This window comes from Xenopus tropicalis, chromosome 2 (genome assembly GCF_000004195.4).
Source record: "Xenopus tropicalis strain Nigerian chromosome 2, UCB_Xtro_10.0, whole genome shotgun sequence".
Classification (NCBI taxonomy): domain Eukaryota; kingdom Metazoa; phylum Chordata; class Amphibia; order Anura; family Pipidae; genus Xenopus; species Xenopus tropicalis.
In genome coordinates this window covers 20,163,192-20,178,897 of record NC_030678.2, presented here as the reverse complement: position 1 = coordinate 20,178,897, position 15,706 = coordinate 20,163,192, and the positions used below count along the sequence as shown (strand labels likewise).

The 15,706-nt window shown below is 38.2% G+C and overlaps 1 protein-coding gene across 1 annotated transcript in view; it reads right to left on the bottom strand.

The window, feature by feature from the left end:
* Positions 1-10,988, bottom strand: part of tmprss15 (transmembrane serine protease 15) — a 195,244-nt gene extending 184,256 nt beyond the window's left edge. Inside the window, exons 1-2 of the mRNA XM_031896188.1 lie at positions 10,785-10,988; positions 10,556-10,623 (exon numbers count right to left, since the gene is read on the bottom strand). Coding sequence (XP_031752048.1) covers positions 10,556-10,623; positions 10,785-10,988 — 272 coding nt within the window. The remainder of the gene's footprint in view (positions 1-10,555; positions 10,624-10,784) is intronic.
* Between the last annotated feature and the right edge of the window lie 4,718 nt (positions 10,989-15,706).

Below are 15,706 nucleotides of genomic sequence, written 5' to 3'. Positions count from 1 at the left end.
AATTCACCAAAGGCGAAATGTGGAAATTCGCTGCGAATCCATGCCTGGAGAAAAAATTCGCTCATCACTACTGTTCACCTTGTTTGTGAGCACGCAGGTCAGATTTAAAAGCAAACTAACTGAACAGTTATGTCTGATATGGCCCGACCTTAAGTCACTGATTGGTTACTTGACTGCTAACACCTTAGAGGGCTGTAAAGCAGAAAGTAGTGTTCTGGCTATTATGTTAGACATCTGCCCACTCCAGCCCATTTTTGCCTAACTAACTATATTACAAATATTTTTTTTTTTATTTTGCGCAGTCTACTTTACCCAGTTTCATTTTTACAGTGAACTGTTTCTTTAATCTCACCCTCTGCTGTGCATCACAGTATTCTAATTAAAAAAAAAATCAGAAATAAATAAGCCTTACCAGGTACTGCCACACTGGGCAACCCCATCTCTGTTGTGTCTGGTCCCACAGAGGGGTGGTGCGCTGGGTGGTATTAAGGATTGCCTAGGGCACCTAGCCAGCCTGCCCCACACTACACATGCCCACTTTTTGATCCATTAAGGATATGAAAAGGTGAATGAATAGTTCACAAAGGACACATTTGGCAGTTTTATCATTTTCTGAGATATATTCTTTTCACGTTTGCTTATCATATCCCTCCTATTTTGTTCTGATCCCCTTACAAGAAACAAACAGGGCGATGTCCAAGTGATCCTTGGCATGGGATCTGCATAGCCGCTAACATCCTCAGCTGAATGTATTGGAGCATTTACCTGGCAGTGGAAACTGACAGAACAAGCCGCATTCTCCTGAATTACCAGAGACCAGAAAACACACTTGGCACAGAGATGTTTTTCCTTTTTTTTTTTATGAGGAGTTTAACCCTCCAACTGCAATACATTATACTCATGTATTAGCAACACTTTAAAACGACTAAAGAGCTGAACTGCATTATAAATGCACACTACAAATTACATTATTCAGAAAAACTACTGAAAACAATACAATACTCTATTCATTATTGGCTCAGGCAACCTCTTTCTTTATTAATGTTTCCATTGAAATACACTGAGGTCGGCGGCCATGAACTGGCATACAAAAACAGATTATTTGTCATAGGATGCTGAAGTTGTGCTTGACAAACTGTTTTAGTTAAGACAAAATAAAAAGCTTGTTACTAGGAGTACAAATGTCTGTAAAATGTAATATTATTTGATACATTCACAAATACAGGAGATAAAAACCAGCATATTGTCCAAGTCACCCAGTTTGGCCTTCAGTACACAAAGCCTTGGAAGCTCATGTTTTTGTTTTCTAATGCATTTGTACTTCGTTAGATAGCTGCCATGAAAATAATGTCACAGGCATAAAGAATCCAGGAACATTAATTCTCTTTTATTCCGCCATGGAAAGAACAGAACTTTCATAATGCAAAATAGCGTACAGAGACGGGCACGGCGAGCATTCGGGGGAAAGTCTTTAGCATTCTGTGTTTCTTTGATAGCTCTGAATGCTCCTGTCAGTTTCTAATTTGCTATTAAGAAGAAAGAACAAATTTGAAAACAGTCTTGTTTGTTGGTGTAACTGGAAAGTGGTGACAAGAAATAATGCTAGAAAATAAAATCACTGTGGTAAGCGTCGCACGTGTATTTTATTCTGAAGCATCTGGTTAACACAGTAACGTTTTTGGAATTAATATTCAGCACTTGTACTTGGTGACTAGGGGACTACGGTACAGGGATCAGTGACGTAACTAAATTTCCATGAGTCGCCATCTATGACCCCCCCTAACCCCCATGACCCTAATGTCCATATCTTAACACAGTCTGTTCCTTATGGCCTTATCACTCAAGTTCTGCTTGGGGAATTGTCCATTGGCCGCCTTCACAATGCATTTTGTTCTATTGCTGGGCAAGATTTAGAACCGGATTATTATTGATTAGAATGCTTTCATTCTGCTTGATACGTAATACATTTTCTGCAGAATTACCTGTTTGATCTGTAATAGATCTACCTCTTAATTAAACCCACTCAGCTCGCTTACGCCAAGGGGCCCAGGAGCAGTTACAAACCTCTGTAATATGCTCCTGGCTAAGGGTGTCCTGATCTGTTACAGCTAATGCAGTGGGTTGACCTAACATCACCCTGGCTGAATGGCTAACTGAATACACCACGGCAGTAGGATTGCACATCACATCTTTTTATATCCCATCATAGTCACCACTATATCTCTATAATATCTGAATTGTTAATATATATAATCGTGGTGTGGGTGCACTCTGGGTAATGCTCAGAAATGCCCGAATCCAAAAAAAAAGCGAAAAAAAGAAAAAGATAAGAAACAAATATTCCCCACAATTATAAATAATACATTCATAACAAATCATTTTAAATTAAATATAAATGATAAATAATTATAAATAACTTATCACAGCATAATAGTAAATGAACATTAGTGTTAAACTGTTACTGCTAAAACATATTTCAATTTGGCCAGACTTTGCTGAAATAATCCCAAAATGAATGTGACAACTACAGGTATAGGGCCTGTTATCCAGAATGCTTTGGACCTGGAGTATTCCGGATAAGGGATCTTTCAGTAATTTGGATCTCCACAATTTAAGTCTGCTAAAAATCATTTAAACAATTAATAAACCCAATAGGGTTGTTTTGGCTCCTATAAGCATTAATTATATCTTAGTTGGGATCAAGTACAGGTACTGTTTTATTATTACAGAGAAAAGGGAATCATTTAACCATTAAATAAACCCAATAGGGCTGTTCTGCCCCCAATAAGGGGTAATTATATCTTAGTTGGGATCAAGTACAGGTACTGTTTTATTATTACAGAGAAAAAGGAATCATTTAACCATGAAATAAACCCAATAGGGCTGTTCTGCCCCCAATAAGGGTAATTATATCTTAGTTGGGATCAAGTACAGGTACTGTTTTATTATTACAGAGAAAAGGGAATCATTTAACCATTAAATAAACCCAATAGGGCTGTTCTGCCCCCAATAAGGGGTAATTATATCTTAGTTGGGATCAAGTACAGGTAGTGTTTTATTATTCCAGAGAAAAAGAAAATCATTCTTAAAAATTTGAATTATTTACTTATAATGGAGTCTATGGGAGATGGTCTTTCCATAATTAGGAACTTTCTGGATAACGGGTTTGCCGGATAAGGGATCCAATACCTGTATTTAACATTTTGGGGTCAGGAAACCAGGAGAGTTTTCCCCCCAAAACATTGAATACTTGTTACATCTGTGGCTAATAAACTGGCTATGGTCCATTTTGTGTGCATATTCCTAAAATATCTGACTTTGTCCTGCATAGGCGGATTTTCCATAAGGCTAGGGGAGGCTAAGCCTCCCCAAACCTGCTTGGCACATTAAAAAAAAAAAGAAAACAAAAAAATAAACCTTACCTTTCTGCACTGTCCTGGAAATCTGTTTCTGCAAGCCCGTTTTGCTGTGCTCCGATTGGATCTTTCTTCTTGTGGATTGTCCAATCAGAGCACAGCTTTCTTGACAGACAGTAAAATTGACCAATCAGAGCACACAGGGATCGAGAGATTTTGCAAACTGGAAGCAGTACAGAAATGAAGACTGAAAAGAAGAATCTGCAGCTGTAACTTTACCTAAGAACCAACTCTCAACTTTTGCTGCAGTTTTCATCCCACAGGTACTATACACAGGCACTATACCCAGGTACTATACCCAGGCACTATACCCAGGTACTATACCCAGGCACTATACCCAGGTACTATACCCAGGTACTATACCCAGGCACTATACACAGGCACTATACCCAGGCACTATACACAGGCACTATACCCAGGCACTATACCCAGGTACTATACACAGGCACTATACACAGGCACTATACACAGGCACTATACCCAGGTACTATACCCAGGTACTATACACAGGCACTATACACAGGCACTATACACAGGCACTATACACAGGCACTATACCCAGGTACTATACACAGGCACTATACACAGGCACTATACCCAGGTACTATACCCAGGTACTATACACAGGCACTATACACAGGTACTATACCTAGGTACTATACACAGGCACTATACACAGGCACTATACCCAGGCACTATACACAGGTACTATACACAGCCACTATACCCAGGTACTATACACAGGCACTATACCCGGGTACTATACCCGGGTACTATACACGGGTACTATACACGGGTACTATACACAGGCACTATACACAGGTACTATACCCAGGCACTATACCCGGGTACTATACACGGGTACTATACACGGGTACTATACACAGGCACTATACACAGGCACTATACACAGGCACTATACACAGGTACTATACACAGGCACTATACCCAGGCACTATACCCAGGCACTATACCCGGGTACTATACACGGGTACTATACACGGGTACTATACACAGGCACTATACCCGGGTACTATACACAGGCACTATACACAGGTACTATACACAGGCACTATACCCAGGCACTATACACAGGCACTATACACAGGTACTATACAGTTCTAAAGAATCACTAGCTGACATTAAATTGTTTTTTGCTTGACCTGACATCTATAATAATTTATAATCTATCCCCTACCCTAACAGATGGAGGGTAAGTTAACTCTTTCCCTCTGAAAAAGCTCATTGTGTGTTTATATATTTGTTGTTGTTTTTTGCACTTACTATTTTTTTTTTTTTTGTCATTGTTTTGTTCATTTATAGTAAGTTACAGTGGGGACAGTGCTGTGTATCCGTGCCCGTGTTATAGTGCCAGGGCCTGAATATCTGCCATCCGTACCCACTGTGTTTCACTGTATATAATGTGCTGGTTTTGTAAATACGGACTGCGTCTCACTGCATATAATGTGCCTGGGGAGTCAGTACCCACTGCCTTTCTTGCTATAAAACTAACATAAACACATATATAAAGGGGTGGTTCAGTTTTAAGTTAACCTTTAGTATGTTATAAAATGGCCTATTCCTAGCAACTTTGCAATTGGTCTTCCTAATTAATTTTTTTGAATAATTTCCCTTTCTCTTCTGCCTCTCTCAAAATGGGGGCCAAAAAATATTGCTCTGTGAGGCTACAATTTTATTATTATTATTATAATTTTGTATTACTTATTCTTCCAAGTAGGCCCCTTAACTATTCATATTCCCATCTCTTGTTTAAACCACTACCTGGTTGCTAGGGTAAATAAGACCCTAGCAACCAGATAGCTGCTGAAATACCAAATGGAGAATGCTGCTGAACAAAAAGCTAAATAACTGAAAAACCATTACAAATAAAAGTGAATTCGAATGTGAACTACAAATGTTTGCAGATCCCCTCACAGAAGTGCACGTATGAATCCTAAACATTTTAGGGTAAAAAAAAGCCCCCCCCCCCGCACTTTTGTACAGTATCCCTGGGAGTCAGTGGGAACTGCCAGAGGTAGTTGGGAGGTTAATTTTTTACACCAGCAGTGAATCCACTAAGTGTCACATTAGCTGTAGGTCAGTCTGTGTATGGGCCATCTTTAGCCTCCCCAAACAAAAAAGTCATCCTCCGCCTATGTTGTCCTGGCATACAGCAGCTCGCCAGTGCCGCCCTGCCAATGGTGCACTCTGCACCCAGATTTTCTTGTTTGCCACAAGGTGCAGAGGGAAGCCAGACCTCTTTGAATGAGCAATAAGTGGCACCCTTTGGCACTACTTAGTGCTCCTTCACTTCTTTCCAGGGTCTTAAGGTCCCCATACACCTTCAGATCAGCTCGGCCAAACGATCAAATTATAATGACAGGTATAGGCAAAGTCGGTTCAGAGACCACATTAACGAGCCGATGCGGTCTCCGATCCGACTAGATTTTTTAACTTGCCCGATTGATATCTGCCGATTTCAGGCCAGATATCGGTCGGGCAGGCCCGTCGGTAGTCTCCATACACGGGCCGAATAGCTGCCGAAACGGTCCAAAGGGACCAATATCGGCAGCTAGAATCGGCCCGTGTATCCGGACCTTAAGTCTATGGCCCATTTTCGTTTATAATCTAAAATAAATACACGGGGAACAGATTGGCTTTACCTTATTATAAGAAGTATTAATTATATGTCAGGCATAAAGTTGTTCAACACCCAAAATTGCTTTGATAACTTTGCCACTGATTTGGACAAAGTCCTTGTAACGTCAGCAATTTGTTTGCTTCTCTCTTCAGTCAGTTCTTTTTATTGTTGATTGTTAGTCGTTTTTTAAATGCTTTGGACATGTTTTATTTCTCCGCCGCTTTAGATGCGGATTTTATTTTATCTCTTTGTAGTATTAGGAAGTGGTGCAAAGAATTTGGGAAAAAAATGACCAGCAAATGTAGAATATGCGAACGCAATTAAATTTACTCTGAACTAATTCGGTGGTAATGAGAAATAGGAATGAACATTAAATTTCCAAATACAAGCAGCTTCTAATTTAGAGAAGTGAACCAAATCACTTATGTTTGTTAAATCCTGCAGTGCCATTGCCCACTTAGAATAAATTGTTTGCTACATTTCTACATCTTCTGTCTTTTTTTTTTTCCAAGAGTCCATTAGCCCTCCAGAGTATAGTTTATTATGCTGAAGTTTCAAATCAAAATGGATAGAAAACGGCAAGCTGTTTCGCCATTAAGCTAATTTTGTATTTTTATACTTTGCTATGCCGCAGACAGAAATTTCATTTTATTTGCAAAAAAAAGAGAACAATGACATAAATTCACGCTATTTCGAGAAGCGAGGAGCAGCGTTTACCCACTAATTCTGCCGTAATCGCCTTCAAGCTGGGACTAATTTCATTATTTCACTGTACTGGGCAGAAATATATATTTAATATTTCTTATGTGTGCAAACTTTGTTAAAATATACAGGCGATGTTTGCACAGTAAATGATTTTATTTGTTATAGCAATTCTTCTAGAGTGGCATTTGGTGTTCAAGACTTAACAAGGACTAAGGGGCACATTCATTTATGAATAGTGATGGGCGAAATGCTTTGCCAGGCATGGATTCGCGGCGAATTTCCACGTTTCGCCATTGGCGGATTATAGATAGATAGAAAATAGATGAAAAAATTCACCGCGGAAAAATTTGCAGCACGTCCAAAAATTGTCGATTGCGACAAAAATAATAGCCGCGCAACAAAATAATAGCCGTGCGACAAAAGAATAGCCACAGGCGACAAAATAATAGCCGCGCAACAATATAATAGCTGCGGGCGACGAAATAATAGCCGCGCGATAAAAGAATAGCTACAATTTTTTTTTTGACATGCAACATTTTCAACGTTTTGCGAATTTTTTGCCGTTTCGAGAATCTTTTGAAAGATTTGGGAATTTTCCGGTGAAGCGAAACGGGACAGATTCACTATCACTATTTATGAATAGAGGAAATTAGAAGGACTCTCAGCAGTTCAATCTTGTTTCCTACTTCACAATACCAGAATAGGATGTTCCTGACAGTGAGGAAAGTGTTAACAAATAAACCCAAGTAGATTGAGGTGTCAGTTTGTGAGAAGGTGAGCATCCTCTTTGATCTATGGGCGTAAGTACTCAGTACAGCTAAAAAGCAGTCCTGAGCGCTAACTCCAGTCTAAATTATTACTCTCCACTGCAAATTGCCTGCAAGGAACAACATGGAAAATTATCTGTGTATAGGTGTAAGGTAAAAGTAATTTAACAATCCAACAAGTCTTGTCAAGACACAAGACCCACATAAAAAACAATGCTGAAACTCCCTGTGTCTGTATCCAGGCTGACACGGTGTCTGTGGGACCAGACACAACAGAGATGGGATTGCCTAGTGTAGAAGTACCTGGTAAGGCTTATTTATTTCTGAATTTGTTTTTTTAATTAGAATAAACTCGAAATTTTACCAAAATCAAAAGTTTGCTTATTTATTAAAACATTAGAATATAAAAAAAGACTTAATCAAATTAAACAGTGAAAAAAAATAAAAAGAATTAAATGCATCAATTTCACATTTTGTTTATCATTTTTAATGGGTCTACAAAAATACAGGTATAGGACCTATTATCCAGAATGCTCGGGACCAAGGGTATTTCGGATAAGGGGTCTTTCCATAATTTGGATCTCCATACCTTAAGTCTACTAAAAAATAAAAAAAACATTTAATTAAAACCAATAGGATTGTTTTGCATCCAATAAGGGGTAATTATATCTTAGTTGGGATCAAGTACAGGTACTGTTTTATTATTACAGAGAAAAGGGAATCATTTAACCATTAAATAAACCCAATAGGACTGTTCTGCCCCCAATAAGGGGTAATTATATCTTAGTTGGGATCAAGTACAGGTACTGTTTTATTATTACAGAGAAAAGGGAATCATTTAACCATTAAATAAACCCAATAGGGCTGTTCTGCCCCCAATAAGGCGTAATTATATCTTAGTTGGGATCAAGTACAGGTACTGTTTTATTATTACAGAGAAAAGGGAATCATTTAACCATTAAATAACCCCAATAGGGCTTGTTCTGCCCCCAATAAGGGGTAATTATATCTTAGTTGGGATCAAGTACAGGTACTGTTTTATTATTACAGAGAAAAGGGAATCAATTTAACCATTAAATAAACCCAATAGGGCTGTTTCTGCCCCCAATAAGGGCTAATTATATCTTAGTTGGGATCAAGTACAGGTACTGTTTTATTATTACAGAGAAAAGGGAATAATTTAACCATTAAATAAACCCAATAGGGCTGTTCTGCCCCCAATAAGGGGTAATTATATCTTAGTTGGGATCAAGTACAGGTACTGTTTTATTATTACAGAGAAAAGGGAATCATTTAACCATTAAATAAACCCAATAGGGCTGTTTTGCCCCCAATAAGGGGTAATTATATCTTAGTTGGGATCAAGTACAAGGTACTGTTTTACTATTACAGAGAAAAAGGAAATCAGCTTTAAAATTCTGAATTATTTGATTAAAATGGAGTCTATGGCAGACAGTCTCCGTAATTCGGAGCTGTCTGAATAATGGGTTTCCGGATAAGGGACCCCATACCTGTATTAGAAAAACTCAAATTGAAATGTGCATACATTTTGCCTTGGACAACTACCATTGACTTGTATGTGAACTCGCAAGCTTTTAGATGCCCAAGTTTTACAATGAAATTTTTCAGTTTTTTGGGTTTGTTTGGGCTTAATAAATATTTAATATCAGAGTTTTGGGAACCATAGAGTTATAATTCCAATTACCATCTCAGTGAGTTTCACTTCATAGATGTCAATTTACTCTGTGTCAAACCAAAAGACCAAACCAAAAGAATCTCTACAGGAGTTGAGGTTGTGGCAGAAAAGTGTTGGACAATGGCAATTTAAGCAGGACAAAATTGGTCATTTGTTTCAGAATTTTCATAAAACCTACAAGCAAACGGTCAACGGTTACATTCTTAGCTTAAACCAGTTAGACAAAAGAACAAAAAGGTGACATTAACATTCAATTAAGGCACAGCAATAAAAGTTTTTGAATTACTAACAGGTGAACTCTCCATTATATGAAAGAATAAACAGACTTCTAGCCACTATTTGGCACTATTTGCATCTAAGAGGGAAAAGCTCGGCAGTTCATCCATGTACTTAATACCTTTATATGTAGGGGAGATTCATCAACATTCGTTTATCATGATTAAAAATTTTTGCACTAAAAAAACTCCAATTCGAATTATGGTTCAAAAACTTGAATGTCTGGTATTTATTAAGGGCAAAAAACTGTAAACATTCGCCATCTAAAAGCTTGTGAATTTATATAGTAGTAAACGCAAAAATTCAAGGTATTCAAGTTTTTCTTATCAATAATTCAGCAAGCATTCGATATGCTTATTTTATTTGATTTAGAAAAACAAACTTGAATTTACAAACAAAAATTTGATCAATGATCCCATCAGTGTTGTTATAATGACTGTACATTTAGCTTTAAAAAAATTAAAGGGATTTGGTCATGATTTTTATGGTATAGTTACAATTTTTATATTACACTGTTTACATTGCACATAATTCACTCTACCATTTAAAATTTTATTTTTGAACCAATAAATGTAATTCATTTTTAGCTGTAATATTGGTGTGTAGGCACCACCTCAGTCTGAGCTTTCAGAAGGAGCCAGCGCTACACATTAGAACTGCTTTCAGCTAACCTATTGTTTCTCCTACTCCCATGTAACTGGAGGAGTCCCAAGCCGGACTTGGATTTCTTACTATTGCTGGGGGGGGGATATCACTCAAACTTGCAGCGCAGCAGTAAAGTGGGACTAAAGTTTATCAGATCACAGGTCACATGGCTGTGGCACCCAGGGAAATGAAGAATATGGCTAGCCCCATGTGAAATTTCAAAATTAAACATAAAAAAAAATCTGTTTGTGTTTTTGAAAAACAGATTACAATGCAGAATTCTATTGTAGGAACACTATAAACTGTCACATTAAAAAAAAAAGTTTTTTAATAACAGAATCCCTTTAATAATAAATTCAAGAATGACCCCCTAATATTAAGTGGCTAATCTCTTACAGACTGTTCTTACCGAAACTCCAAAACCTGACAAGATTTGTAGACACTTTTCAGCAGGCCAGCTTGAAATATCTCATAGATCTATGGAAACATAAAACATCATATAATCTAAATTTTTAAATACACACACACATAAGATACACACATATGCCAATCAAATAGATATGGTTATTTTTATTTTTACATGGGGAGAATACAAGATCCATATAAACATACATTAATATGAAAAAAGAGAGTTTTACCAGTTGTTGGACATCGAAGGCGAGAGTTTTGAAGTCCACTGAGCTTTGATTTTGCAAGCTCGGTGTAAATTCTGCTCCAGACGCTATGGTGAAAGTTCCGCTCACAGTGCTCTCATTTCCAGGTGTACATATGGCATTATCTGGCAACGGATACAAACCATAAGTGATGGTGTCTACAGCATTTAGCAAAGCAGCTCTATACATTATAGTACAGAATGGAGCAGACAGTAGTATGATATGACATAAATTAACGTGGAATAAAGAGACAACTAGTGATTGGGGAAATGTTCCACCAGACATGGATTTGCGGCGAATTTCCGTGTATTGCCATTGGCGGATTGTTTGGCGAAACGGATGAAAAAATTTGGTGCTGAAAAATTGTAGCAAGAATAATCACTGGCGTCAAAATAATAGTCGCACGTCCACAATTTGTCGCAAGAATAGTTGCAAGCGTCAAAAGAAAAATTTTCGCCATTTCGCACATTTTTTGCTGATTTGTGAATCTTTTGAAAGATTCGCAAATTTTTCGGCGAAGGGCAATGGGACAGATTCGCTCATCACTAGAGACAACCCAAGATTAAAGCAAATGTGAAGAAAGTGCTCTTATTTATTTATTTTTTAATAAGCTATTTTTGCATTTTCTCCTGTAGGGATCAAGCTTTAAGTGTCTCAGGGTTTAATTCTCTATTCAGCAGGGTTTTCCAATCAGAAGCCATCCTTGAAAGGGTGAAACCTGCCTCACTTCTGCCTTTTCAGTGTGCCGGGCTAGTGGATACTGGTCTATCCAATCAGATCTTGCAAAACATGACGTAACAATTGTACCATGCTTTGAGCTCTCAAGGAGTGAAGCAGCTCTTCTGACCCCACCACATTGCTAGGATAGTTTCAGAACTCCATGATGTGAGTATCTTGCCCTGCCAGTATTCTGATAGGGACATAATACCAATTATACCATGAAAAGACATGTGATTGATTGCAAGTATTGTTTCTTTATTAGCCCTGTTTCTGCGTATGTATGTATAAGTACAGGTACTGTTTTATTATTACAGAGAAAAGGGAATCATTTAACCATTAAATAAACCCAATAGGGCTGTTCTGCCCCCAATAAGGGGTAATTATATCTTAGTTGGGATCAAGTACAGGTACTGTTTTATTATTACAGAGAAAAGGGAATCATTTAACCATTAAATAAACCCAATAGGGCTGTTCTGCCCCCAATAAGGGGTAATTATATCTTAGTTGGGATCAAGTACAGGTACTGTTTTATTATTACAGGGAAAAGGGAATCATTTAACCATTAAATAAACCCAATAGGGCTGTTCTGCCTCCAATAAGGGGTAATTATATCTTAGTTGGGATCAAGTACAGGTACTGTTTTATTATTACAGGGAAAAGGGAATCATTTAACCATTAAATAAACCCAATAGGGCTGTTCTGCCCCCAATAAGGGGTAATTATATCTTAGTTGGGATCAAGTACAGGTACTGTTTTATTATTACAGAGAAAAAGGAATCATTTTAAAAAATGGTTTATTTGATTAAAATGAAGTCTATGGGAGATGGCCTTTCAGTAATCTGGATAATGGGTTTCCGTATAAGGGGTCTGACACCTGTACAATAAATAAATATAAATACACAGAGATCAAGTGCCATGTGGTGTGAGATACAGTAGGATGGAGGTCCCTGTCCCATAGAGCTTACAATCTAAGTATAAATAAGAAAGGCTACCTGGACCTTGTAATATAGCCCAGTAGACTATACTGGAACCTAACATTGGATAACGTCTCATGTTGCAAATACAAATCAATTAGTATGGCTGGTCCAGCATATGTTGCTTATGTCACAAGACAGAAGGATGCATCATAGATCCATGTAGCAACAGATGAGAGCCTTAATTGGTTTTATTTGAAATGTTAAAGGGAATAAGGGAATTTATACAGTAAACTGCACTTCTCAGCCAACCTGGCACATCATTTTAATATATTTTATTGCTGCTTACAGGGCAGAATGACCTCTGGAGAACTTTTCATGCTCACAAATATTCACACACACAAAAATGTGGAGCTTTTCTGAAAAACACTACCTTAAGACTGGACTGCTGTATGCAATAAAATACATAATTAAATAAAAAGTACCCATTAAAAAGAGTAAATTACAAGGGGTCAAGGGGTAGATTATTTATTGATTTGTGAATTATAGAGTTTTTTTTTTTGCCTAGGACAAATACCACATGAACCTTGCAAGATTTTAGATACAAAAGGGTTTATGTAATAAAAGGCACTAAGTTTGCCCAGTAGCAGTAACCCATAGCAACCAATAAGATGTTTGCTTTTAAACAGGTGACCAGTAAATGCTACCTGCTGATTGGCTGCTATGGGTTACTGCTCCTGGGCAAACTTAGTACCTGTTAATTATATATGGGGGAAAGTTTTACATTTAGGTTTTTTAATTTTTCTGACTTTTCAAAACCATAACTGAATCTGGGAGTTTTAGCGCAAAAAAAATTTTTTGGGTGGAAAAATGAATGTAAATGTTGACAAACCAACCCCTAAAGGTGGCCATACACGTGAAGATCCGCTTGCTTGGTGAGGTCGCCAAGCGAGTGGATCTTCTCCCGATATCCCCACCTACGGGTGGGCGATATCGGGAAAATGTAGGCTAATTCGATCGTTTGGCCCTGGGGCCAAATGATCGAATTATAATGGCGGCAATGGGGCAGTCAGTTTGGGGACCACATAAACAAGCCGATGTGGTCCCCGATCCGACTAAATCTTTTAACCTGCCCGATCGATATCTGGACAATTTCAGGCCAGATGTCAGTCGGGCAAGCCCCTTGTTCCTGCCCCTACACGGGCTGATAAGCTGCCAAATCAGTCTAAAGGCCTGATATCGGCAGCTACAATCGGCCCGTGTATGGCCACCTTTAGTCTAAATCATTCGTACTACTTTGTTATACTATGACATTCTTGATCATTCCATTCTTCCTTCTTTGTGGAAACAGTTTGCCCCCATGTACAAGTGAGGTCTACACAAAACTGGTTTGTAGAGTGGAAGAGCTTTACTGGCCTACACAAAGCCCTGCTTTTGGGCATGTATTATATCTATAGTCATCAGAGTAAGCCAAGTCTCATCCCCAACGTCAGTGCCCAACTTCTTACAAATGAATGGAATTAAATCCCCCCAAAAATGATCCAACATCTAGTGGAAGGCCTTCTTAGCAAAGCAGAGGGTAAAGGCTGTTTTAGGAGCAAAGAAAGGTCCAACTTAATGTTAATGAGATGTTGCACTCCACATGCTCTTGGCCATATATTATATCTATATCCATCAGAGTAAGCCAACTCTCATCCCCAACATCAGTGCCCAGTGTGTTACAAATGAATGGAATCAAATCCCCCCAAAAATGATCCAACATCTAGTGGAAGGCCTTCTTAGCAAAGCAGAGGGTAAAGGGTGTTTTAGGAGCAAAGGTCCAACTTAATGTTAATGAGATGTTGCACTCCACATGCTCTTGGCCATATAGTCTATCTATATCCATCAGAGGAGATAAGCAAGCAGAATATAAATATGTCTATGGCATAGGAATTCAAGGTATGTTGAGTCGAATGTGTATTTTGCTGTTTCTTCAAAACTGAAACTGCTTTTGGTGATTTCCAGCAGGTAGGAACAAAAACTATAGTAATTTTCCCTTATCCTCTCCTTATTCTATAGAGTTGAGAAACCTGGGTAATTCCGAATGTGAATGTACAAGTCAAAGCAACTGTTTCCACAGCCGGCAACTTATTTGCGATGAAAGAATCTCCAAAAACACAGAGGCTTTTGTATTTGAAAAGACTGAAGTCAGATATCACAATCAACTTTTATTTTTCATATAAACAACAGACAAATTAGGGGGTAAGTGCCGCTGAGACACATTGTCCTCTGTTGATAAGAAGAGAAAAAACAGCCCTACCCTGATAATTCTGTCTCTGCATTACTTCCATTTACAGAAATACGTCTTCTCAGTTCCATTTAATCTGCCGCCCAGCAAGCTCACAACACGACACGCAATTCACTATTGGAATTCTCATTCACTCCTGTTCTTTACTGAAGCCTTTCATTTGTGTGGCTATCATATCCATCTCTCCTCTCATTTAAGCTGCAGGCCTTTCTAGGCAGCTTCTTCTATTCTTTTTTTCCCTTTGGCTTCTTTCCATACATTTAAACCAAATACAGAAACTAAAAACCCTAAAGTCGAAATGCACAATTTATAGAGAAATATATCACCCTCAGCCATGTTGAGGAGCAATAATAATGGCTGGTAATGTCAACAGTGCAGCCATATTTGTTTGCTATAAGACTGCTGCGTTCTTTTTTTGTTTAATGTTTAAACACAGCTGTACAAGGTTATCTTCTCCTTCCCACTCAGTAGGCAAGCTGTGCATACATCCTGCACTTTCTTTCCCAGGTTTTTTATTCTGTTATGTATTTCTCAGTAATTGCTTGGCAATATCAAAAGTATTTCTTACTTAGTGGCATTCATCTTTTTTAAAGGACAAGAACATCTCCCAAGAGTTTGGATTGCTACATTTCTTTTTCTAAATAACTTATATTTTTCCTGTGGTTCAAAAAATAGCAAATAATGGACGCCAGAAGGTTCTTTGCTGATGAACAAATAATAACTGGGTTTATTATCCAAGATAATTCAGTGCACAGGGTTAGCTCATATACTCCCAAATGCAGATGTTATAGCAGTAGTACAACAAGAGGACAACAAGAGAGGATGCCTCCGGTTTATTCCACCTCTTTTTGGGAGACTGGGCAGGGTAAATGCACCTGTCAGCTCGGCACCACTATGGAGGGCAGTCTGGATAGATACCTCAGTCCTCAGGTTGAATACCTCTAGCTTTAAAGAGTCCTACAGCCGACTGTGGATCAGGGTTAGGT